We start from the raw sequence: 25,742 nt of genomic DNA, 5'->3' as shown, positions 1-25,742 counted from the left end.
CGGCAGGATACAGCCACCAACCTCTGGGTTACTCTAATTGGCAGGTGCTTCATGCCTGAGGCCTCATTTGTCCTCCTCACCAAACTCCTGTGCTCAGAACAGTGGCCTCCGTTTCTCTGAGGGGAAACTGGTTGGTAGTTAATTACTCGTCCCTTCTCTCCCCGTAAGGCATCAGAGGCCCAAACACCAGACTGGGTTTTTGACTTCCCACTGGAGGGAAGACAGAGGAAGAGTGCTGAAATCCTGAGACTCAAAGGTGGGGTGGGGAGAGGTTCAGAGAGCTCAGCCACAGGAAGCCACAGGATCCCGAAGCAGATGGCAGCCCAGTGTGGCGGTTACTGTGTGACCTCCGCGCTGGGCTTTGTGCTTTGATGCAGACCTCCGAGATAGTTCTTAACCCTCCCGCTGTCTCTGAGACCCGAGGAAAGAGCCGCTTCTGGGTCCAGCTACTTGCAGTCCCATTTGAAGTGTAGGCCTCCTTAGAAAGCGTTGCCTCCCCACGTGAGACCTTGGCTTTGATCCCCAGCACCGTGCGGCACTCACCTGTAATCCCAGCAGTCAGGAGGCTGAGGCGGAAGAATCCTGAATTTGAGGCCAGCCTGGGTTGCGTAGCAAGATGATGATCCCTGCCCCCAGCAACAAACAAACAGAAACCGGGAAAAGGTCTCGCATGGTTTCTCCGGTTCCGTCTTCTGATACTGTGAATGCAATTGGTGTGTGCTGGAAACTGTTCTTTCTGAGTGCTGCAAAACTCTCATCTGTGTGCGTGTGCGTGTGCGTGTGCGTGTGCGTGTGCGTGTGCGTGTGCGTGTGTGTGTGTGTGTGATCAAAGAGGACGGGTGTGCATCTATAGATAACACAGGCTTATAAAGTTTTTGTCCTCTTCTAGAGAGAGAGAGAGCATCTTTGGTAGACTCCTTTCTGAGTCTTGTAGTTGGGACTGTAACCCAAGCAGCGGGGCTCCTTTGGGCCGAGCTTGCTTTACCCTAAGGGAAGCAACCGGAGGGAGGAAGGCGGGGTCTGACAAAGCCGTGAAAGGGCGGGTCCGCCCGGGTCCTGTTGCCTGGGTTCCTATCTCTGAGGACTCACACTGCCCTCTCTCCTTCAGGATCCTGCAGGGGGGCCTGGAAGTGGAGCGGCTGTGCCTCAGGAATTTCTACCATCACTTCCACTCCAAGCGAGGCATGTGGAACCGACGCCAGGTGAAGATGCCGTGACCTCAGGGGACAGCTGCTTACGACTCCTCAACCCGGCGCTCTGCCTGCCACTCGCTCCAGGAGGGAAGATGAGGAACCGAATCCTCAGCACCAACCGCCCTCTCCACCAGGAGCTGTCCCTGCATGCAGGGCTGAGCGCCCAGGCTCCTCGGCCACCCACTGGGTGGACATGGGGACCTGCTGCGAAGGATGGCCAGCAAGGTCAAGAAGAAAACACCTGCCTGAGCAGAATTCCGTCTCTTCCACAAACGTGCCTCCCTACAGCCCAGTGCCCCTCAGAGGGAGTGTTGACTGTGAACCAGAGACTTCAACAGGACAGATTTTATTTGGGGTGGGGGGTTGCGGGAGATGGGTAATTTTTAACAGAGAATGAAGACTTCTGTCTAGACCCAGCATTCACTGGGGCGAAACTGTGCGTTGCAGCCCTCAGACCCCTGAGGTGCTGGTCCTGGCGAGGCCGTCCAGTCTGTGCCTTCTAAACGTACGCACCTCTCCCGGTGGCCACTGAAGAGCTGGCTACCACCTGGGGCGTTAACCCACCTCGGACAGATAGAGGGTTCTCTAGACTGGCAGCCCCACATTGGTGGCATCTTCCTGCTGCAGTGGGGTGTTGTGGGGGAATGGGTGGGCAGTGGGCCCGTCCTCCTGAGGGTCCGACATACGGACTGTGTAGGACCAGCAAAGACAAGCAGGTAGAGAAATGCCCCTTCACCCCTCCTGTTTGCCTGCCAGGTAAGACCTGGAGAGAGTAGGAAGGCACCACCAAAGGTGACGTGGAGAGCCTGTCAACTGCGCAGGTGGGAGCTTGTGAGGGGTTCAAGACAAAAAGGGAAGAAATTGTCTGCAAGCCTGATGCGTCCCTGGCCTTGCCCTTCTACAGAGAGAGACCTCCAGGCCCCAAGAGGAGATGAAGAGGTGTGGGCGATGCCTGACCATTGGATAAGGGGCAGGGTGAGGTCAGGGAGGCCAGGACAGTGGCAGGACGAACAGGAAAATGGCTAGTTTCGGTTAGAACAGCGGTAACCTTTTCTGTCTTTAGCTACGCCTTCTGTCACCTGACGTCACATTTACCTTGCACTAACTATCCCAGTGCTCTCTGGCTGGGGACTTTCTCCTGCTGCTGCTGCTGACTCACCAGTGGTGCATTGGGTGCTGGGTATTGATCTCAGTCTGTGAAGTGAGGGTCAGCGCAGCCCCTTCTCGCTTCGAGAGAGGGCTCGTGGCTGTGCAGCGGGGCCACTCCGCAGAGCCTGATTACCGTGCTGTGAATCAAGAGTGCAGCATTTGGAGCTGCAGGGCCCACATGATGGGCTCTGGGTGCCAGGAACAGAGCTCGGCACACCGGGAACCCCCTGGGCCTTTCCTTTACGCAATCTGAAGGGCAGGGTGGTTTCTCTTCATGGGCTGTGTCTTTCTCTCCTCCCTGCTCAGGCCCTCTGCCCTTTAGAAAAGGCACATAGGAAGTAGCTGGGGTGCCAGGATTCTCTCTAAAGCCATGGACTCTCGGCATCGTGCTGTAAGGCCGGGGCCAGTCCCGACAGCCCTCCTCATCTGCTTCTGAGGACTAGGAACCCCCTTGGCCTTACCCACCCTGCTTACCACCTCCCTCTTGGGTCCAGTGCCTTGTGTTTGATGTCTGTTACCTCCTTACCATCTGCCTTAAGGGAAAGGAAAATGTCGTGGGTGGGGACAGGGAGGAGGGCATTAAAGTCAGCATCTTAGAAAATCAATGGCTGCTGTCCTATTGCCCAGTCGCGGTAAACGGGTTGGCCAGGAGAGCCAGGGAGCTGTGTTTCCCGTCCCTCAGCCGGGTGCTCACTGACAGGCCACGTACCTTCTGTTCATGGTTTGGTGCTTGCGGGCAGAAGGGACAAGCTTTCTGTGCTACACTGTGCTTGGAAGGGCGCAGCTCTGTCCTGGCTGTGTCTCAGCAGACCAGCTCAGTGGAGGTCATGGTCTCGGCTAGAAAGGCTCCCCCTCGAGTGAAGGAGGCCAGTCAGAGCAGTGCAACTCCAATCCCAGCATTTGGGAAGCCGAGACAGGAAGATCGGGAGAGCAAGGCCAACCTCGGCTCCTTAGCAAGAAGCCATCAAAGGAAATAAATAAATAAATTAAATTAAATAAATAAAAACCTTTTCTGTGCGAATTGAAGATGCCCTGTTAGTGTGGGTTGGCCTGCCTAGTTAGGTTTGACCTAGGCAAAAGTTTTCAAATTTTATGTGTGTGGGTGTTTTTGCTTGTATATATATTTGTGTATCACCTGTGTGCCCAAGGAAGCCAAAAGAGAGCATCAGATTCCCTGGAACTGGAGTTACAGATGTCCTAGGTCATCAGGTGGATGCTGGGAATTGAACCCACATCTTCTGGAAGAGTAGCCGGTGCTCTTAACTACTGAGCCACCTCTGTAGGCCTACCCCACTCCACCCCACCCCTGCTTTTTTTTATTTTTAATCTCAGCACTCCAGAGGCAGAGGCATGTAAATCTCTGTGAGTCAGAATCCAGCCTGGTCTACATAGTGAGTTCCGGGTCAACCGGAATTACGTGGTGAGGGCCTGTCTCAAAATGTGCATGCACGGTGCACTGTTAGGCCAGAGGGCAGCTCTCGGTAGTCTGTTCTCCCTCCACACTCCAATTGGGTCCTCGCATCTGGCAGCAAGTGCCTTAATAGTCACTGACCATCTCACAGGCTGAGAACTTGCATTCTTAAGACAAGTCTCAGAGGCGCCATTAGTGTGAATAGTAGAATATGTTTCCATATTTCCATTTAAAAGCTTGTGTGTGTGTGTTCATCAGTCCAGAATTCAGTGACCGCTGATGTACAGATAAGCCTTTGCAAGGACAAAGATAATGAGGGTGTCCACACCCCAGCCTGATTTAGAACCCCTATGACAGAAGACGGCAAGACTAACTTGGTGGATTTTCAGATGTCTTTATAGATAAGAGTCCCTTTTTACAGAAAGGGAATATTGAGGCCTGGGGCAGAGGGAAGGAATAGAGGGGAACCAGAGTCTGCCTTAGCAGCCCCGGTTCCTGCTGCTGGCGGAAAGGGTGGCTGCTGCAGAGCATGAGCTCAGGCCTCCAGACCAAGGGGCGCTGACATCACCCAGTAAAAGAGCGGTCGGGCAGGAAGCAGGCATCTTCATTGCCCTTGGAGCTCTCCTGGAGGCTGCAGAAAGTGCTGGTTAGCCTGACAGGCCAGGGACAAAGGCTGAAGCAGCTCCAGACCCAGCCCCTGCGGGGGGAAGCAAACCAAAGATAATGGGAGGCAGGGCCTGGTGAGGCTCCTCACACTGGATTCTCACCCAGTCCAGCAGCTGAAGTAAGTGAGGAACGGAGTGACTCAGCAGCCCTGGAGCGGGCCGGAAGTGCGGCTTCCAGCCACCTGGTGGGAGCAGCAAACACCGCTTGACAGCGGGTAGAAGCCACAACGCCATCTTTTTCTTGCCATCAGGCCACAACAGCCACTAACCACATTGGCTCTTCAACCCATCCCAAGCTTTCGGGGAGGAGCGGGGGAGGCATGACACACCTTTCACCCTTGCTTACACGGGAGTGGAGGTGGGGGATTAAGTCTAGCCTGGGTTACCAGAGACACTGCCTGAAAGCAAACAGCAGAAGAACAGAAGGACAGTCACCCCTTCAGAGCAAAGGCCTCAGGACAGGCCTAAGTCCCCCTCATGGTGCGTGTGCAGGTTGTGGGAGGCTCGAACCCAAAGCCCAGCACTCACGGTGCACATACCGAGGGAGGCTGGCACCTGTGGCCCTCGTGATTTATTTACTGTGCCTTTACACGTCACTCAGGGACGTGCCGTGAGAGGCTCGAGCCCACACCTCACTCATGGCGCACGTACTGTGGTCGGCTCAAGGATGTAGCACGGCACATGGTGCCTGCGCCATGGGAAATTTACACGTGTCTCTCCCCTCGAGGTGCCATCAGCTCTTCCTGGACTCCCTTGCCGACAGGCCTATAGACCTTCTCCCTCTTGCTCCAACCTCCAGAGACAGAGGAGGTTGTTTGTTTGTGAGCCCTTGGAATCTGAGGCCCTCTGGGCCTGCACCTCACCTGGGACCCAGGGAGCCACTAGATAGGATTGCTGGAGGTCCTGGCAGCCACGGAGCCCGCCTTGTGTGCCCCGAAAGCAGTGATGAAAACGTTGACGACGACGGTGATGAAGACCAAGATGGTGGCAGCGTTGTTGAGCTGGTTTAGGCGCCACTGCTTTTCCGGCTTGTTCAGGTTCAGCCTGGCTGTGGAGACAAGGAGATGGCGATGGGCGGTGGATGGCGCCTGGGTTAGGGTCGATCGAGCAGGACCAAAGCCTGGGGCTTTCCTCTCCCCACCCCTGAATTTGGAGACAACGTGGCTTTAGAGACGTACCGGGAAGAAATCAAGTCACTGGACCGAAATGTGTTTGGGTCTTTTGACATCTACGTGGTGATTTCGTAGAATGGGAATTGGGAGCAAAAGCATCGTCTAAGAAGGAAGGCGCGCTTGCGATATAAAAGATGGAAGAAACTGCCAGGGAGGGCCCACCCCTGGGATATGAGGAGACGAGACAGGGGGACCCTCTCTGCAGGCTCTGGTGTAGAGAGTGAGGGCTTTGTTAGGAGGTGGCTGCGAAGTTTCACGGGCGATGCAAGGGCCGGTCCTACCACCAGGGGGCGCAGATGCAGAAAGCCTGACTCCGGCCTGGACTCCTTACCGATGACCACGAGAAGGACGCCAACGACCACTTGCAGGAGCAGAGAGATGCTGATGAGGGCGATGAGGGTGGTGTAGTACTGCGAGGACGGCCCCTGCTCCAGCACCGACTTCAGCCGCGCGGCATTGGACATAAAGAGAGCCACGTCCAGCATGCTCTGTGCCACGCTCTTCTTGGTGGCGTAGTGATTCAGGTTGATGGGCTGGTTCCCTCGGGCGAGGGAGCGCCGGTGCTGTAAGAGATGAGGTTCTGGTAAAGACGGGGTTTTAACACCCTTCTCCGTGCAGACAGAATGTCCTCAAGGACAACGGAAGATCTGAGGCCTGGGTTAAATAAAAATGACACTTGCTCCAGAATGGCTGGCCCCATTCTACCCAGCACCTAGGTCCAGAGTCCTGGAGCCTTGAGCCCACGCCAGCATACGCTGACTGCCAAACACATGTACATAGCAATGCATACTAGCCGAAAGCTCTTGGTTTTAAACATTGTTTCGGAAGCTTGGGGGTGTATCTTAGTGTACAGTGGTTCCCAGCATGCCCAGGGCCCTGGTTTCAGTTTCTGCCACTGCTGAAATCAATTAATTTTAAAAATTATTGTAAAATAAAAAAAATTGTTTTCTTTGGTTTTGTTTTGTTTTGTTTTTCGAGACAGCTTTTCTGTGTAGCCTTGGCTGTCCTGGATCTCACTGTGTAGACCAGGCTGGCTTCAAACTCTGCCTGTGTCTGCATCCCAAGTGCTGGGATCAAAGGCGTGCGCCACCGACTGGCTAAATAAAATTAATTTTGAGGGATGAAATGAAGTTCTTGTTCTCCCTAACTCTAAAAGATAGAAGCACAGTAGAGGCCGGATGTGAACCTCTGAGGTAGACCAAGGAAGTCGGAGGGGGCGCTGCTCTGTTGTCACACAAGCGCTCCTGAGAGATCAGTTTGACAATGGTGCTTGGGGCAAATTGAGCGAGAAGAGACCAGAAGCAGGAAGTGTAGTGTCACAGGGCAGGGTGCTTCCTAAAATAGGAAGGCAGAGGTGAGAGGAGCAGGAGTTTGAGGCCAGCCTGAGCTACATGCGACTCTGTCTCAAAACCACAAGGCCAGTGAGATGGCTCAGTGGGTAAAAGTACTTACTGCAAGGCCTGACAACCGAAAATCGATCTCCAGGATGTGGTGTGGGTGGGTGGATGGGCAGGTGGGTGGGCAGGTAGGGGAGTGGGTAGATGGAGAGACTGTAGGCAAAGGTCTGAACGGGAAAGATGGATGGATGGATGAGAGGAAAGACAAGTCTCAGGGAGTTTGGATGTTTCTTGGACTGAGCATGATTCCAGCAAGCTGTTCATATCCCTTCACACCTTCACATCACTCAGGTAATTACACAGAGGCCATTTGAGAAGGAGAAGCCTGTGCAATCAGAACTGTTGGGCTTTAAAGGAGGACCTCCCCTATTAGTGGACTGGGGGAGGGGCATGGGTAAAAAAGAGGGAGGAAGGGTGGGATTGGGAGGGGGGCACGAGGGAGGGGGCTACAGTTGGGATACAAAGAGAATAAACTGTAATAAATAAATAAATAAACTTATTTTTAAAAATGAGGTCCATGCAAGTCTCTGCGTGGGGTCAGGTGGCCTGGTTGGTTAAAAGCCAAGGATCTCAGGTCTAAGCCCACAAAGGCCAAAGGTCATATCAGACACAAGAAGCAGCTGAGGTCCTGGCTCATTTGGTAAAGGTCCATTCTGTATCACTAAGAACACCAACGGGATCATTCACCTGATAACTGATTCCCCTCCACTCGCGAGCCCCTCCTCACTCATCCTCCAGGACTTTGTTCCTCCTTCCAAATCCAGCTCACGTGTGGTTCAAGAGCTGATAAGCCAGGGCTACCTCTAAAATCTTGCAGGCATGGCCTGAATTCAGACCTCCAGACATGTGTTTAAACATTGACTGTAGGGGGGCTAGGAGGAGAAAGGAGTACCGGGAGGAGTGAGTGGCTGGGAAACGGATCTTTGCACATCTCTCTCTCTCTCTCTCTCTGCCTCCCCTCATTCTGCCATTGAGCCCCACCTCCAGCCTCTCTGCCTTCAGTCGCTGTTTCTTTAAGAGCCTGTTTTACAGAGGATGTAGGGTTCACTGTGGGTTAAGGAGGTGCAGGTCTCTCTGAATTCAGGTCTCGGTTTCATTTCTTTCATTTTGCTGTTACTGAACTACTCTCCCCGAAGGCCAGTTCTCCTGTGGCCACAGGGTGGCGTTTGGGCACTGGGTGTCAGGGTGATATTTAGGCCCCAAGGAAGTACACCGTAGGACAAGCCTGGATTGCGAAGCCTGAGGACCCAAGCCTGAAGGCAATAACCTAGAACTTACCAGGCACGACTCTTAAGGGCCAGTTAAAGAAAGCCAACAGTAGCCGAACCTGGCGGGATTGCCTGCGATGCCAATTCACGGGAGGCTGAGGCAGGAGGACTGTGAATTTCCGGCCAATCTGGGCAGTCCAGAAAGACACCAAACCGAAACAAAGAACTATAAAGCTATATGCAGCGGGTGGGAGAGGGGTGGCGGAGGACTCCCAGGTGAGAACCGCAGTAGAGCTGCAGCCTTGGGAGGAAGGAGGGATCAGAGGGGGCTGCTGTGAGACCCTGGAGGAAGTGGCTTTGAAGAGGCTCTCTTTGGATCTTTGCAACCCCAGCGTCTCCCGGCTAGGCCTGAGGGTGGGACTGGCCGTTCTCCTAAACCAGCCCTTCTCAGCCTTCCTAATCAATGACCCTTTAATACAGTTCCTCATGTTCTGGGGACCCCCACACACACAACATGACCCCCCCCAGCCATGAGATTATTTTTGTTGCTACTTCATAACTGTCATTTTGCTACTCTTATGAATATTTTTCCGACGTGGGGGTCGAGACCCACAGGTTGAGAACAGCTTCCCTGGCATCCTATTCTTCTTTCCCTAGCCCCAAGCCTACTAACAACTCCATCAGGGATCTGGATGAAAGAGGGGCATGGATGGTGGCAGGGTGGTGCCTCAGCAGATCTGGCCCTTTAAGGCCATAGCCCAGGCGGGTCAGAACAAAGGCCCGGGGAATGTGGGCTGGATCAGGGAGCAGAGCCATCATCCAGCGTGAATCATTCCTGTTTCACAGACTTAGAATCCCTGGCTCCTACTTGCCTTGGCCTCTCCCCTGGGCTAAGGGGCAGCATGCAGAGCGTCTGCAGAGCTTGCACCAGGGGCTGGAGGCTCCCATCCAGCTCAAACCCTGCTAGGGACGAGGCCCATGAGCCTGGGCTCCTGGCTCTGGGGCTCAGTTCTACCAGGGCATGGCACCCAGTTTCCTATCTGTACAACGGGAGGAAAACCAGGCCCCTGGAGGAGTCGGGCTGGAGAGGTGAATGACTCTTCTTCCCCAGAAGTAAAGGCAGAATCCAAGCTGTTCTCTTCTTTTCCTAGGCTGAGCCCTGTCACAATGTCCAGTCAGGGCCTGCCCGCCTCAATCCTTTCCTTTCACTCAGTAACAGTGGGGCCCTGAGTCTGAGCCTGGGGTCCAGGAGCAGGGGCTGCAGAGGGAGCAGGGGATAAGCCCAGAGGTTCGTTTTGGATGCCCAGAGTACCTCCAGGACTTGGCAGGATGTGAGGTTGGAGACTGGGAAGGGTAGGCGAGGGATGAGCATACCAAAGACCTAATTTCCTTCTCTTGCCTCACCTTCCCCATTCCAGCTTACCATTCCCTTAACCCCCTTGCCAGGCCCCACCCAACTCCCAAGGCTGGGGATCCCACCCCTTCAAGTCAGCTCCATAGTCAGCCCTTCATCTTTGTTATCCCCTATTCCTGCTTCTTTACGAAACTAAGGTGAGCAGGAAGGGACGGCCTCTGTTAGCAGAAAAGCAAACATGACGTCACATTGTTTATTGACACTCTGGTTATCAGGGACCATCGTGTCCACCGGCTCATCCTGCTTTTTCTTAGAAACAGGATTCCAGGGATGCTGTCTCACGGTGAGACTGTGTGTCATGGAAGGTGGAAAAGTAACTGTTCTCGCCATCGGCTACAGAGGAGCTAACTCCCAGCACCGTGGGCACTGAAAGGAGGTGCAGGCCCAGGCAGATGAAGGTAGAGACCTGGATCCCGTCCCTGCTGTGTCAAGCTGAAGGGTGAACAGGACAGCTCTCCCTCCCTGCCCTTGTCTGTGCAAACAAGGAGCTGAGTTCTTTTTAGCAGAGCCACCTAAGAAAGGGGAGACTACCCTTCCTCCCCCCCCCCGGCTCTGGGTGGAGCGTCTCAGGGTTGAGGATCTTCGATGAGAGGAATTGAGGTCAGGCAGCTGTGGGATAGAGGCCATGAATCACTTTTGCCCCATGCAGCTCCAGGCGCTGGTGACCTTTGGGTGAGTCACGCCTGTCAGTTTTGAGAAAAGCCACTCGGGCAGTCTGTGTGTCAGCTCAAACCCAAGTCATACACAGAGTAGGTCCAAAGGAGCTGTGACCAATGAGGACCTTTCTGTTGGCCTTAAAAATGGCCATCTAAGTAGGAATGCCAGGAGCACCTGGAAAATGCGTGGGGAGTCCCGGGCTTCCACGGGCTAATTTCCCACCCCAGGAAAGGGTGGGTCCAGCCCACAGCGGTTTAAATGATGACTTCAGGAGAGTTATCCTACGAACTGGTTTTTTGAAGGTGTTAGGGTGCTCTGCTGCCCTGTCCGGGTCCGCTTGGGAGGGTGATGTGTTGCACACACACTGGAACCATGGAGGCCCAGCATATGGCGCAGCTGTGTGGCTCCAGCATCCTGGAACCATGTAGCTCCTGGCTATGGAGGACATGCCTGTCATCTTGGCACAGTGTTAAACACGGGGCATGAGTCAGCCCGGTCTTTGCCTCACTCTGCTAGCTCTGCAAAGCAGGTGAGAGCACCACCGCCTAGCGAGCAGAATACAGAGAGCCCCAAAGCACACAGCACAGCGTCCCCCCCTCCCGGGACTGGAGTCTGTAATTTAACCCCTCCCCTACAATGTCCCAGAAGCTAAAACATGCTCAGGATCTAACGAAAAACACACGAGTGATGGATAGGGGCACACGTCTGCAATCCAAGCACTCAGGAGCCTGAGGTAAGAGGACAACCAGGGAAAGGCCGAAACAAAACAAAGAGCCCTAAAGGTCAAATATGTGGTGCAAGATGAAAGGAGGCAATCCGATGGTCGGGTAAGGACCATTGCTCAATGGAAGTCTAGCCCTTGAACCCAGTGAAGCTTGCTCCTGAGTCCTCCAGGGCTGTGTCCCCAGCCCCCTGCACATCTGTGGGCAGAGAGGACACAGACCTAAAGGTAGACCTTGGGTTCAAAACATTACGAGGGAGCTGAAGCATCTGGGAGAATCTCAGATGATCTCTGAGATCGGGTTGACCTCAGCTTCTTTGGCTGTGGGATGGGAACATCTGTCCTGTTTGCTGCTCACAGCTGGGGCCGAAGCTCCCTTTAAGAACGCTTGCCTATCATTCACGAGGCCCTAGGTTTGATCCTCAACATCAAAGGGGAGGGAAGGAGAGGAGGGGGAGGAAGCGGGCCCTTGAGAAATACTGAACATATACAAGACAAGCGGGACAACTCCCTGCTGCCCCCCCTCCCCCCAACTAGGGATTATCCTCCCACATTTGGGCCTACTGGCATTTAAAACCATCTGTTCCGACTCCGGGCCTGTCCCAGCCCAACTTTTGGCATAGGCACCCTTTGGCTTTTCCACAAGCCTCGGGGACTTGTAACGCCTCTCCCTGATCCTTGGGCAGCCTCGGTCCTCGCCCAAGCCAGGCCATACCGTACCACACCAGTGTCTCAGGAAAGAAAGTGTTCACGCAAGCCTGGTGACGCTGTGTATCCAGGGTCGCTGCTCCTGCGCTTGGACTGCAGCCTTCCCCCGTTCCGGGCCACTCATCTCTCCAGCCTTCTCTCCACACCCTTTCCCATGGGGGCAGACTGACAGCTAACCGTCTTGAAGTCTGTGCCCGGAGCAGATGCTGAGAAGCAATGCCCACATTACTCACCATTCCCTGAACACGCTCCACCCTTCCCGCCTGCTTCTAGACGCCTGTCTGCCCTATGGCCCTGCGGGGCAGTGTCCCCTCTCTTAGACCCCTTCTCTAGGCATCCTTCACCGGATACCGGCCGGCCCTGCTGCCGTCTGCGCTAGCCCGTCAAGTCTTCTTTTCGCCTCTAGGTGGCTCCCTCCGCTGTCCTTCCCCACGTCTTTGGAACAAAGCCTCGCTGCCCAGCCCAGGCTGGTCTTGAGTTTAGGACCATTCTGCTTCTGCTACTCTAATGCCTGGATGGCAGCCTTGCACCGTCATGCCCAACTACGGACTCTACCCTTCAGATCCTCTCTTGCATACTCTTGGGTTGCACAGGGTCCGGGGCTCAGTGCCTGGCTTGGGTTTGGTGTGCAATGCATGCTGGGATACTGGGAAAGGAACCTAAGTGTCTCAAGTAGGCGACACAGTGCTCTTCCACCGAGTACATTTCTAGCTCAAAATTAGATTATTTTACTTTCTTCAACTTTTTTTTTTTTTAAACAAAAGATCTTCAGGGTGAGGCATCAGTGACATCACTTCCGGGACAGGGGAGTGGCTTGGGCTGTGGGTTGGAAAACCTAACCTGTCTTCTCCTTGGACCCCTCTCAGCTGTGACCCTCATGAGGGGCTGACAGGCCCTGTGCTGTCACTGTCCTCAGGCCAAAACCCACAAAAGTGCAGATACCTGCGGCCTTCTGTTTGGGGCAGGCTCCATGCCTCCTCTCTGCCGCCTTTGGCCTTCCATGCCAAGAGCAGCAGTCTTGCCCTTTAAAAAAATCAACATTTTCTAATCCGCGACAGGGCGGGGTGCCTTCTGCGTGTTATTCTGGTGATAATCCCCGAGCGGCCCTGTAAAGCGCCTCCAAGCTTGGGTGCAGCCTCTCTGGGAGGCTTCAGCTCTTGGTCCCGGGCCACAGGCCTGGGCCTCCACGCCGCAGCCCTTAGGCCGAGGGGCGTGGCCTTCGGGGGACGCGCTGCGGAGCCGCGCTTGTCCAGCAGGGGAGGCCAGAAAACAGCTCAGCGGAGTCAAGGTTAGCTCAACCCCTTCCCGGCCCGGAATCCAAGTCCTCTGATGCCCAAGTGTGAAATGCAAAGGGCCAACGGGCTTGGGCCTTCACTAGACGAGGCAGAATGTGGAGCGGGGCTGCTAGGGAGGGTCTGCGGGGCAGATGCCGGCGGGCCCGGCCTACTCTTTCTGTGGAGCTTGTCCACCCTCCCTGCGAACAGAACGTCGCCAGTGGCCTTCGGGAAAGGCTACTCGGGGCAGTTAACCGTGGATTCACCCACGCACAAACTGCCCAAGAGTCTGTCTGCTTCCTCCCAGTACCCACCCCAGCCTTTCTGGGTCCCACCCACTTTCTGGGTCCGCATTTTGCTCTGAGGTTTCCAGACCCATTTAGCATTTAGTCCTAGAGACCGCTTTGGCTCTGGGGTTCCCCCAAAAGCCGCAGCCCCCAAGTTCACGCAGCCCACCCCTGCTGACTGCAGGTTGATCCACTTTTCAAGGGCCAAGTGACAGAGTTAAGGTGTAAACGGTAATAGTCAAATAAAGACTGCCACGCATAGCTCCTAGAGTGTAACTAGTCCCAGATTTGCAAGTGAGGAACTGAGCTTCCGAGAAGTTAGCTGCCCAAAGCCACCGTGTCAGAGGGGTTGTGTGCCCAATATGGAAGTCGTTAAGTCTGCCCTCTTTCTTGTCCTCGGCGTGGGCGGATCTGAAGCAGCAGCAGCAGCAGCTGGGAGCACACTCCCCCCCCCCCATGAAGGTGCTGGGCTGGAGGCGTGGCTTGGCGACAGACCACTTACTTCCCTTGAAGCGTGATTCCCCCAACAGGGGTCCGGCTGGGTAGGCAGACTCTCTGGTTTCACGGCTGAATCAGACACTCATGGGGATGCGCCCCGGTGATGCCAGTGCAAGGCCGTTGCCCTATCCCCGACTCCTGGCTGCCCTGGAGGCCTTCTCCTTTCTAAGTGTCTGTGCTACACAGTTTCATGGTTGATTTTGCCTTTTAATTCATTTAATGTATTTAATAGCACTTTTTTTTTTAAACAGAAAAGTGGGGGTCAGAACAGTTCAGTAGTGTTGCCCAGGGTCACCCAGCTTCTAAGTACTAGAGTTATTGGGACTTGAGCCCTGGCATGCCCTGGGACCTGGGTCCTTAAAGCCATAACATCCAGGTTTCACAGGCCTCAAAAGGCCCACTGTGGTGGCTTGCTCCTTCAGTCCCAGTACTCAGGAAGCTGAGGTGAGTAAGAGGACTTCTTAAGGCTAGCCTGGGCTACACAGGGTGTTTGATTTCAGCCTGGGCTTCAAGAGTGAGACCTTGGGTTGGAGAGATGGCTGCTCTTCCAGAGGTCCTGAGTTCAATTCCCAGCAACCACATGGTGGCTGACAACCATCTATAATGAGATCTGATGCCCTCATCCGGTGTGCATGAAAACAGAGCACTCATGTATATAAGTTAATTAATTAATTAATTGGTAATTAATTAACTAGATGTTAATTAACTAATTAAAAGAGTGAGCCCTTGCCTCAAAAACCAACAAGGGCTGGAGATATGTATGGCTCAGTGGTTAAGAGCACTGTCTGTTCTTCCAGAAGTCCTGAGTTCAATTCCCAGCAAGGACATGGTAGCTCACAGCCATCTATAATGTGATCTGATGCCCTCTCCTGGCCTGCAGGTGTGCATGCAGATAGAACTCTCATATACATAAGTAAATAAATTTTAAAAAAAACAACAAAACCTTCAACGACAGAACCAGTCTAAAATATTTTAATGTGGTATTTCTAGATTTTTCTCACAGAATAACAAATTAAACAAAACCTGTGTTTCGTTTATATACCGGCAGCCAGAGTGCTCTGGCAGCTTCTGCCCCTACTGCCATCATAGCTACGCTATTGCCTTGCTTAAGAGAGCCTGGGGCCCCTTTTTCTTCTCTCCTCCCTGCACCAGGGCTGAGACCCTCCCAGGTGCTGGAGATGCTCTCTAACCACTGCAGTGCACCCTTCCAGCCTTGCTTTCCCCAAATCTTCATGGAAGATTGAAACCCAGAACAACAGCAACAACCAAAAAAGCAAAGAAAGAAAGAAGCATCGTAAGACTTTGCCTTCAAACAACAACAAAACCAGAAGTTGATCACGAAGCCGAGAGTCACCGTTGCACACGAGGGCGAGTGAGTTTGGTGTGTCCCCACCAGAGCGTCCATTTAAAAGGCAGGAATTGTTCGCTTGGAATGTAAGGTGATTAGGACAAGAGGCCCTGACAGTTCCTGGCTGTAGTCCAGGTGAGAAGGCCCAGAGGGAGATGGTGTCTGACAGCTGGATGGGAAAAGGGGAAGGTGGCGAATTTCCCACCCCGCCCAGCCCTGGGAGAGCCTGCCTACTCACTCCAGTCCGACAAACACACCCCAGCTCCCATCATGCACAGGCATCTAGGATGCACTAAAGATCCTGCCTGCCTCAGTGTCCTGCCCTCTTCAACTGAAATCAAGGATTAGCAGGGAATAAAGTGCATAAAGTGGGAAGCCCACACCCTCGCCAGTGGGTGCTGCGGGGACTATGGACTCTGTCCTGCTCACTGCTGTGGCACCTCACCTGACGTGGCCAATGAATGGGTGAATGAATGATACGTTCCTTCGGAAAGAGCTTAACAGACAGAATGAAGAGGAGCTGGGCTCTATGACCCTCATCAGTGGAGCAACTTGCTCGCTCTGCAAGGACTACATGAGTGTCTACTGCCCTATCTGTGGTCCTGGCCATAGATGAGATAGGATATAGATGAGGTAAAGAAAGGAGGGTCCCGGGAGCATTGAGTCCCCAGCTCAAATCTTGGGGTAAAGAGGGCCCTTCTGATTGGCTTGACAGCCTGAGTCAGCAGGACCCTGCCAGATCCTGAATTGCCCGTATCCAGCACTCATCCTTTCCCCTCCGAGCAGGCACAGCTGGAGACTTGCTCTTCCTTTCTCAGGATTCCAATGCCACAGCGAGAAGCAAAGACACAGTGGCTGAGCCAACCCTGCACACAGCACCCCTGATGCAGCAGGCAAACCTGAGGGACACCGAAGGGAATGAACAAGCAAGCAATGGCAGCGTTGTGCGCAGGAGCCAGGGATCCGGCGTAGGCCCCTCCACTGCACCTCTGCTGGGTGACCCTCAGACTTAAGCCCCAGTCCCCACAATGCCTTGCTGCTTCTCCGCTTCTGCCGGGTGGAAGGAATCTTCCTCGGGAAGACTTCCTTCTCACCAGAAACCAGTGGGCTTATTCTGATAGCAAACCCATAACAAAGTAGCTTCCTAACCAAGGTCAAGGGATCGCCTGGGAAACAGCCCCACGAGGCTCTGGCAAACCCGCTGCTGCTGTCTCCCTCCAGGCATGGCCACCAACGGGAAAACTTGTCAGAGATAAGCCCGCCTCTGCCTCCTCAGTGCTGGGATTAAAGGCGTGTGCCACCACCACCACCACCACCAGGCTTTATTAATATTTTTTTAACGGTACGAGTGTTTGCCTTCAGGAACCAAGTGTATACCTGCTGTCCTCAGAAGCCAGAGGGGACATCGGGTCCCCCTGAACTGGAGTTACAAGTGGATGTGAATCACCATGTGGGTGCCAAGAAACAAATGTGAGTCCTCTCAGAGGGCATCAAATGCCCTTAATTACTGAGCGGGGCCTGCCTCTGCCTCCTCGAGTACAGGGACCGAAGGCGTGCACCACCATTCCTCATATGGGTTCACTCATTCATCTTTCATCAAAACCCTCTGAGGAAATCTCAGCTTAGAGAGAGATTAACTTGCCCAAGGTCACACAGCTGGGAGACAGAGAGTCAAGATTTGAATCCAGGTCTGTCTGCGGCCAGGGTTCCAGACCCCTAACCTTTGCGCCATTCTGCCTGCCACTCACAGCTCTTGGTCTTTTGCCCTGGTTGTAGAAGGCTGGAGCTTTGGAAGCAAGGCCCTTGGTGGCCTGCAGCGTGTCTGCCAAGCATGTACATTCGGAGTGGACAGACAGGTGGACAGAGGGTCACCTGTGCATGCTGAGCTTACCTTAGCACTGGCATTGCCCTGGCCAGACGCTTTTCTGCAGCTTAGGGCAGTGCCCCAGGGTAAGGAGTCGGATGTCAACCCTGCTTGCCCTCACCTTCTAAAAATACTGAGGGGCAGGAGCCCCGCCTGTCACCACACAGCTATCCGGTTGCTGCTCCCTGTAGGGTCCCTGACTGCCACCTAGCACCTGCTTCCTGAGGCCCTCTGCTCGACAGCTGCCCCCCCCCCTCCCCACGTGACTCCTGTAAGACCAAGGCCAGATTTGCCTAAGAGAGAACTCCGGAGCATCCAGGCAGGGCCAGCTCCTCAGGCTGGAATTCGGGACGCCACGGCAGGTTTGGGCCTGCATGTGAAGGAAACCTCTCTTTGACCAGGGCTCTGTCTCCATGTATGTATATGTCCTGCTAGCTAATTTGGAGTTGGAGCCCTAGCCCATTTGAGGGCTGTGGACACCTGGGACGCTGGAGTTAGGACTCAGCACTGCCCCTCAGTTGCCACCTGACTTGGGGCTTCTATTAGTCACCTGCTAAAGAGGGGATAATGTTACAAAAGAGTGATATCATCCTACTTGCAAATAAATAAATAAAAATATTTATATGCATATATGAGTCTGAGAGGATATGGGCTGAACTGTAACAGTTTCATCTCTAGGCCAAGCCTAAGATGGATTATTTTATTTTATTTTATTGGTTTTTCGAGGCAGGGATTCTCTGTGTAGCCCTGGCTTTCTAGATCAGGCTGGAACTCCCAGAGATCCACCTGCCTCTGCCTCTTGAGTGCTGGAATCAAAGGCATGTGCCACCACAAACCTTCCCTATTTTTTTTAAAATTATTTCATGCGTGGAAGTGTTTGCTTGCATGTGTATCTATATACCACATGTTTATATGGTGCCTTCAGAGTCCAGAAGAGGTATTGGATGCCCTGGAACTGGAGTTTCAGATGGCTGTGAGCCCCCACATGGGTGCTGGGAATCGAACCCCGGGTCCTCTGAAAGAGCAGCCAGTGTTCTTATCCACTGAGTCATCTCTCCAGCCCCCATGGGCAGATTCTTTTATTCCTTTTCTTTCTCTGTTTTTTTTTCTTCCTTGTTTATTGATTGGTATTGAGAATGATACCCAGAAGCCCGTGCATGCTGGGCACATGGGAGCCTGCCAAGCTCCCATGTTGTATAGTTACTTTTCCTGTTGACCAAACTCCCGAGAGGGAGCAACTTCCGGGAGGAAGGCTCTGTCCTGGCTTACTGTCTGAGAGCCTGGTCCATCATGGCAGGGAAGAGGTGGCATCAGGACTGTGGCCCAGGCGCTCCCGTTGCGTCCACACTCGGAAAGCAGAGACCATGAACGCTGGTACTCAGCACTCGTCCGAGGCCCAAGCCAGCTGTCGAGCAGGAGGCTCTTGGGAGCAGGTGCTGGGTGGAAGAGAGGGAGCAACTGGATAGCTGCCGGTGACAGGGAGGGCTCGGGGTTCCTCTGTATTTTTAGAAGGCGAGGGCATGCGAGGTTGACATCTGCCTCCTTACCTAGGGGCGCTGCTCTGGGCTGCTGGAACCCCAGGGCGGTGCCGTCTGCATTGGAGGTGGGTGTTTTCCACTCAGCTGAACCTTCCTGGAAACATAGGCACAGATGTGGCAGTGCTGTCCGAGACAACTCTAAATCCAGTCAGGTTGACAGCTAAGATTAACTATCATACATGCCTTTTCCTCAATTGAGTGAGTTATTTATCTACTTAGGTGCGGATGGGAAAATTAAAGGGCAGCTTTCCAGAGATTTTCTTCTCTCTACCGTGTGGGTCTCAGGGGTCCCAGTCACGTGGTTACACTTGGCAGTATGTCCCCTTTTCCCGCTGAGCCATCTTGCCAACTGTTAAAAAAGAAAAAAAGCCAGACACAGGGGCTGGAGAGATGGCTCAGAGGTTAAGACCATTGGCTGCTCTTCCAGAGGTCCCTGGTTCAATTCCCAGCACACACACATGGCAGCTCACAACTGTCTGTAACTCCAGTTCCAAAGGATCTAACCCCCTCACAAAGACAGGCATACATGCAGGCAGACACGCATGCACATGAAAAATAAATCATCGGAAAAAAAAGCACCAGGTTTGGGGCTGGTGATAGAGCTTGTGAGTAGATCACTGATATATCTAACATGTTTGAGACCAGGAACATAACACACACTTGGAATACCAGCCCTTAAGAGGCAGAGACAGGAGGATCATGAGTTTGAGAATAGCCTGGGTTACAACGTGAAACCTTGACTCTTAAAAAAAAAAAAAAAAATGGAGCAGGACAGTGTGGGGTCTGTCTCAGGGCTGCCTGCCTGGGCATGTCCAGAGAAACCAGCAGGGAGAAGGAAGGGTCAGGGATCTGGGACAAAGAGGACCACAGGCCCTAGGGAAGCCATGTCCACTGGAAGGAAGGTCTTGGCTCCTTTCTCAAGAGCCAGGATTAAGGAGCAATAAAAAGCACAAATCCAGATACCTTCAGAGGTGGAAGCCGGGAGGGGCGATCTCTCCGTTTTTACTGGAAAGGGCTGACCCCACTTCAGAGCATTCCATTTCAAACCGTGGGCACTTCCCCACAAACTGTGTGGACAGGGTATTGCTTGCAGCCTGTGTCCAACCTTGTTATTCTATAAACAAGGAAACAGCTACCATCACTCAGCAAGTGTGCTGAAACTGGAGCTCAGGTTTCCACAGCACCCCCCCCCCAAATATCCTCCCCAGGCTAGGGCTACAAAGCTGGGGTTAAAGGGGCCTTTTCTGCAGGGATCTTTCACCTCAAAGACTGTGTTCTCAGAAAGGAGTCACTTTTGTCTCTTGTAACGCTCCGTTCCTTGGCTCTAGGTGTGGAGAGGCATTCATTCAGATCTGCCTGGAAGGGAGCTCTAAGGCCTTACGTTACATGCAGGTGATAGAACTGCCTAGGATGGAGGGGCCCAGAATAGCAGACAAATGTGACCAAAGGGAGACTGTCATCAGAACCTGTCCCAGGAGGCTGAGCCCTTGCAGGGACTGTGTCAGCGTATAGTAGGAGTGGTGTAAGCCCTGGGCTGGCTCAGCAACAAAACCAGAGTGGGTCAGGGCTGAGTTGGATGACCGAGTGAGTGAGGGTGTATGCCCGGACAGCTGGATGTCCCTTTTCCTCTGGTGAAGGGTCTCGTGAGAGTGGCTGGCTGCAGAACTCCTGGAAAGCTGACAGCGCTGGAGCCACCACAAAGCCCCGGCGACAGAACAATCCTAGTTCCCTTAGCAGCAGGGAGCGTACAGAGAGGGGGTGTCAGACGCATGGACTGCTCAGAAAAGGGCATCTGCACAAGAGCGATCTCGCAGACTCACAGTCACCTGGGAACTGGACCAGGCTGCCAATAAGGATAAGCAAGGCCAGCGACCCCCGTGGAATGAAGTCATACCTGGGGCTGTCCGGCCAGTCATATCTGGAACCAAACGGAGAAGCCGCTGGGTTTTCCAGCTCAGCTAAGGGCTCAAGCATGTCACAGGCACCGAATACATATTTGTAAGCTAGAGACCGAGACCAGGTTCCCACAGTTTGGGAGGCTTTGGATGCCCTTTGGACCACCACCAAGTAGGCTGCTCCCTCCTCTCTCTCTCTCTCTCTCTCTCTCTCTCTCTCTCTCTCTCTCAGCTTTTGAAGGTTCATGTCTGGTGCCAGCTGGTCAGTCCCCACACCGGGCCTTCCAGGTCTGCCAGTGAGCTGCTGCAATGCGGCCTGCCACTGACTGACAAGCGAAACCGTTTGAGAAGCGGGCGGGCTAGCTAGCTCACCATTCTGGTTCTTGTTGGTTTGGTTGGTTTTTACCATTTTGAGGGTCTCGATGTGGAACCCAGGCTGGCCCCCAAACTCTGCATAGTCCTGTGTCAGCCTCCCAAGGTTACAGGCTCGGAAACTACCTGAAACTACTTGAAGCCATGACTCGGAGGAGTCAGTTCACTGAGGAGTGCCTTGGAGATAGCTTTGCCAGTGCATCCAGGTGACGTGTCGTAGGCAGGCCTGGGGGAGGGGGGAGACGCTAGGGGGGTGGCAGCGGGGTGGGGGGAGCTTAGCCTGTGAATAGTCGAACTAATTTATAAGACAGTAGAACAGGGAGGAAAGGGGAAGTCCCCATGATAAAAAAGACCCCCAGTGAGCTGGGTGGTGGTGCCGCAGGCCTTTAATCTCTGTCTGCACTGGGGAGAGAGAGGCCAGCCTGGTCTACAGAGCAAATCCAAGGGCAGCCAAGGCCACACCGAGAAACCCTGCCTTGGAAAACCAGAGAGAAAAGAAGAAAAAGAGCCCTCCCCACATTGCCTTTATTAACGGTTCTCTTTCTGGTGAAAGCCTGGAAGCTGCCACCTCCATAGAATTCCCAAAGTAGCAGTGCCCTCTGGGAATATTTTTTTTTTTTTTTTAAATCTCAGGATGAAGAAAACTTTATAAGCATGACATGAAACCCATAAGCCTTAAAGGACCTTGTTTGCTTCTTTGTCAGTTTTTGAAACAGGAGCTAACTATGTAGCCCAGGCTGGCCTGCAGCTCAGTATGTAACCTAGGTTGGCCTGGCCTGAATAGTGGGATTACAAGAATGTGCTACCACACTTGCCTTCAACAACAACTGTGTGTGTGTGTGTGTGTGTGTGTGTGTGTGTGTATATATATATATATTTTTTTTTTTTTTTAAGGAGGCCTAGCTTAGGAGGTCCTTGAATTCCTGGACTTAAGTGACCTGCCTAGCTCAGCCACTCAAGTAGCTTGAACTACAGGAATGTGCCACCGTACCTGGAAAAGACCAGCAAGTGTCACTGTGCAAAAATTAAAACTATTTGAACACAGTTGTTTCATGGCAAACACTGCATAGACCCTGAGCTCATTTTTTCATAATAATCTATAATAGACATATTAATAGATATGATAACCCAAAGAGATAGCCCAGTAGCAAAAGCCCATCTTATAAAAGCACGGGCACTTGAGTTTGAACCCCTAACCCCCATGTAAGAAAAAACTCAGCATGACTTCATGTGCCTGAACACCAGCTCTGGGGGCAGAGACAGGCAGACCCCAAGAGTTCGCTGGCCAGCCAGAGAGTGAGCTTCTGGCTCGTCGGGATACTCTGTCTTAAGGTAATAAACCGTGGTGCCATAAAGGAATCCATCTAACATCCTTTTCCTGTGCATACTCACACACACACACACAAATAAACACTCTACTGCCTTAGCCTCCTGAGTGCTGGAATTATAGGTGTGAATCTCCCCACCTGGTGAGAACCTGTGTGGAAAGACCCCTGTGAATGGGGTGTAGATACAGGAAGACACCGAAAATATATCTAGTTGAAAAAGTCATTAGAACTCTGTTATGAGCTGGGCATGGTGGCATACGCCTGTAATCCCAGCACTCAGGAGGCAGAGGCAGGCAGATCTCTGTGAGTTTGAGGCCAGCCTGGTCTACAAAGTGAGTCCAGGACTGCCAGGGCTACACAGAGAATCCCTGTCTCAAAAACAAACAAACAAACAAACAAACAAGAACAACAGAGTACTGAAGCTCTTGCAGAGGACCCACATTTGGTTCCCAGATACTATTGGTTCAAATACTTTCTGTAACTATTTGGCTGAATCCGTGAGTGTGGAACCCGCAGATTAAGGAAATTGAGGATGCACAGCCCATAATAGACAGACGTGGAAGACTAAACCAGGTCAGGCCATTGCTGCGGCAAGCTGTGAGAAGCACTCCTCATGAGTGACACGCTTTTTCTATTTCCTCCGGCACTGGGAATCGAACCTACAGTTTCCCGTACACTCTGCTACTGAACTGTATCCTCATCCTTCTTTTTTTACACACACACCCCTTCTTATTGTAAGATAAGGTCTCACTAAGTCACGAAGTCTGGCCTTGAACTTCCTCTGTGCCCAATGGGCCTTGAATTTGTGATCCTCCTGCCTCGGCCTCCTCAGTGGGCAGTGCAAGCCTGTGCTGCCTAGCTGATCACACAGTAGTGCTTTAGAAGGAACATGATGGAGGCCGCACAGAGGTCAGACTGGAGAGACAGTCTAGGCGGCCATGCCGGGGTGGTGAGGATGAAAATGAGGCTGTCCACAGAGGGGCCTAGAAAGCAGAAAGTGGCTCACTGGATGTTGAGGCCGCCAGGAAGGGCAGGTAGAGAGCAGGACTCGGCTTCCGCTTGGGAGACAGCCCCTGTGTGTCTCAGGCTAGAGTCTCGCCCCCATCCTGCTCTGCCACCCCAGCAGGATGTCATTTGGGAGCAACTTTCCAGGTTAATCTGTGTGAACACTCTTGCCAGGTGCTGATTCGGACACCCCGCTGGCCCTGGTGCCAGGCCGTCGAGAAGCCTGCCAGGGCCATTGTCCCCTCTGTCAGACAATGAACTGAACCCAGGACAAAGCCTTTTACCACAGAGACAGAAAAAACACGACGGTGAGTAGCAAGGGTCTTTACTGTTCAAAATGGATGACGGGAGGGTGGGGGTGGCTCTGCTCCTGTCTCTGCATCCAGAACTGCGACGGCCCCTCCCACCCGCCGTCTCTGTGAACAATGAGGGCAGCTGTGGGGCCCAGCAGGCCTGTACCTGATGTCAGGGCGCCCTGCATCATCTCCCTCACCCCCCTGCCTGCTGACAGCCCTCTGATAGGGCAAAAATAGCCCTGTCACCCTCACATTCCTCCTTCACACACATCAACAACTTGCCTTGGCACTGGGCCCATCCTTTTTCTTTGCCATAATAGCTAAGACCCCCACATACACTGTCATCTGTCACCTTGGGCAGAGGGTTGGGAGCAATCCTGACGACAGAAGTTTCTGGAAGGGCGATGCTTCGGGAGCTCAACAGAGGGGGTCGTAAAACCAGAGGCCTTTTGGCTGAGCCCTGGGTATATCTGGAGAGACAGTGTCTGCTGTGCGTGGACGTCAGTGAGGGAGTGTCAGGGCGTCAAGGGCCTGGCTTCTCTCCCTCGGCTCAGCTTATCTTAACACGCAGCTGGCCTGGAGCTTTTCGGGAGTGGCCTGGGGGGGGGGTTCTGCAGGCCTGGCCCCATTCTAACAGGAAAACCTCTGGACAGAGTGAGCTGGCTAGTGGCAGGTGGGAACTGACAGATAATTGGTCAGTTTTGAGCAAAGAAGCTCCCCTGTTCTTACCAGCTCCCTATTTCCCTCGCCTAGCCAACCCTCCAGGGCTACTTGAACCTGAAGACTCGGAGCCTCTGGCACCAGCCAAAAAAACAAAACAAAACAAAACACTACTCCATTTACATTAGTGATGACCTTCAGTTAATCTGTAACCAGTGAAAGATGCGGACTTTGAAATCCGAACGGGATCAAGTCCAGCTTTTCTGCATTGGGCAAATGAAGCTGTCAAAGCCTCTCTAACTGCCAGGCTGTCCGTCACCAGGTTGCGCAGGGCATACAGATAGTGCAGAGTCATGAAACCACACTAGGTCCTGAGATACCGGGGGCGTGGCACCGGAGGTCAAGGGATTCCCTGCTGACCCACTTCTGTAGTCCTGAGGATGGAGCCCAGGGCTGTAGACTGTCAGGAAGACACTCTGCCGCTGAGCTACGGCCCCAGGCCCATTTTGGATTTGAGACAGCATCACTAAATTGTCCAGGCTAAGCGTCAAACCTACAGTCCTCAGCCTCCCTCGCAGCTGGGCTTCCATGCTGTACTGTCACACCCAGCTCTCCTAACTCACCTCGGGAAACATCCAACAAAACCATCCTGCACAAAAGGACAGCGCTCTCCGGCCTTCCGAGGCAGACTGACTGGCGCCCGGGTCCAGTTCTTCAGGGAGGCGGTGCTTGCTGAACGGCACTGATTTGTTCCTGGATTCCTGATTCTGTCTGTGTTTTGTAGGAGGTGGGACCCCACTGTGTTGCTCGGGCTTGCCTCAGCCTCCGGTGCCGGGGAGACCCTCCTGACCCCTGTCCCTCGGGCAGCTGGGATTGGAGGCCCGCATTGGTGGAGGCAGCCAGGTTCTTGACTCGGGGCACTAAAATTTAAAAAAAATTAATTTTGATGTGGAAGTGCATGCCTATAATGCCAGCACTTGGGAGGCTGAGGCAGCAGGATTATGAATTTGACGTCAGCCTGGGCTGCATAACAAGACCCTGTCTCAATAAAAAAATAAAATTTATAGATAAGTAGGCGGAAGAGAACGAACTGTTATAAGCCTGGTGTATCCTCACCCCCTTCCGCTTTTTTTTTTTTTTTAAGATTTATTAATTATATATACAGTGTATGTACGCCTACACGCCAGAAGAGGGCACCAGATCTCATTATAGATGGTTGTGAGCCACCTTGTGGTTGCTGGGAATTGAACTCAGGACTAACACTCAGTGCTGATACTCTCTCTTTTCTCTCTGTCTTGTATGCTTTCTTGACTCATGGTACCATCTACCGTGAGTCCCTCATCGGAAGCCATGTCAGTGCTGCGCCCTTACTATTTACAGACTTGAGTTAACTGTCTTCTTCCTTCCTTCTTCCTTTCCTTCCTTCCCTCCCTCCCTCCCTCTCTCCCTCCCTCCCTCCCTCCCTCCCTCCCTTCCTTTGTTTTTCAAGACAAGGTTTTGTGTAGCTCGGGCTGGCTTCAGACTCACTAAGTAGCCAGGCTGACCTTGAACTCCTAATTCTGCTGCCTCTACCACCAAAGCTCTAGGATTGTCGGCCTGTAGTCAGCATTCTAGGCAACCACTGTTCTTTGTAAAGTGCCCAGCACAGGACATCGGTTACAGCAACACAGGGCAGATCGTGA

The 25,742-nt window shown here is 53.1% G+C and overlaps 2 protein-coding genes and 1 long non-coding RNA gene across 7 annotated transcripts in view; 2 read left to right on the top strand and 1 right to left on the bottom strand.

Annotated features, from left to right (window-relative positions):
- Positions 1-3,306, top strand: part of B4galnt3 (beta-1,4-N-acetyl-galactosaminyltransferase 3) — a 90,738-nt gene extending 87,432 nt beyond the window's left edge. The window contains exon 20 of the mRNA XM_021632582.2: positions 1,109-3,306. Coding sequence (XP_021488257.1) covers positions 1,109-1,217 — 109 coding nt within the window. The 3' untranslated portion in view covers positions 1,218-3,306. The remainder of the gene's footprint in view (positions 1-1,108) is intronic.
- An 825-nt stretch (positions 3,307-4,131) lies between these two features.
- Positions 4,132-25,742, bottom strand: part of Ninj2 (ninjurin 2) — an 89,539-nt gene continuing 67,928 nt past the window's right edge. The window contains exons 2-5 of one of the 5 annotated variants that reach the window (XR_009591932.1): positions 5,922-6,153; positions 5,282-5,466; positions 4,521-4,600; positions 4,132-4,384 (exon numbers count right to left, since the gene is read on the bottom strand). Coding sequence is in view for 4 of the 5 variants with exons in the window: in XM_060384093.1 (XP_060240076.1) it covers positions 5,300-5,466; positions 5,922-6,153; positions 11,929-11,931 (402 nt within the window). In the remaining variant the exon portion in view is untranslated. Of the gene's footprint in view, positions 4,451-4,520; positions 4,601-4,631; positions 4,817-5,281; positions 5,467-5,921; positions 6,154-11,928; positions 11,948-25,742 lie in introns of those variants that run through there. The other 4 variants (XM_060384093.1, XM_021632638.2, XM_021632636.2 and 1 more) reach the window with 4 other exon arrangements.
- On the top strand, positions 12,809-24,973 carry LOC132654097 (uncharacterized). The gene is made up of 3 exons (XR_009591780.1): positions 12,809-12,983; positions 23,279-23,412; positions 24,154-24,973. It is a non-coding gene; the product is annotated as an uncharacterized LOC132654097 (long non-coding RNA).

The sequence above is a fragment of the Meriones unguiculatus genome, chromosome 5 (genome assembly GCF_030254825.1).
Source record: "Meriones unguiculatus strain TT.TT164.6M chromosome 5, Bangor_MerUng_6.1, whole genome shotgun sequence".
NCBI classification, from domain to species: domain Eukaryota; kingdom Metazoa; phylum Chordata; class Mammalia; order Rodentia; family Muridae; genus Meriones; species Meriones unguiculatus.
This window is presented reverse-complemented; position numbering and strand designations above follow the sequence as displayed.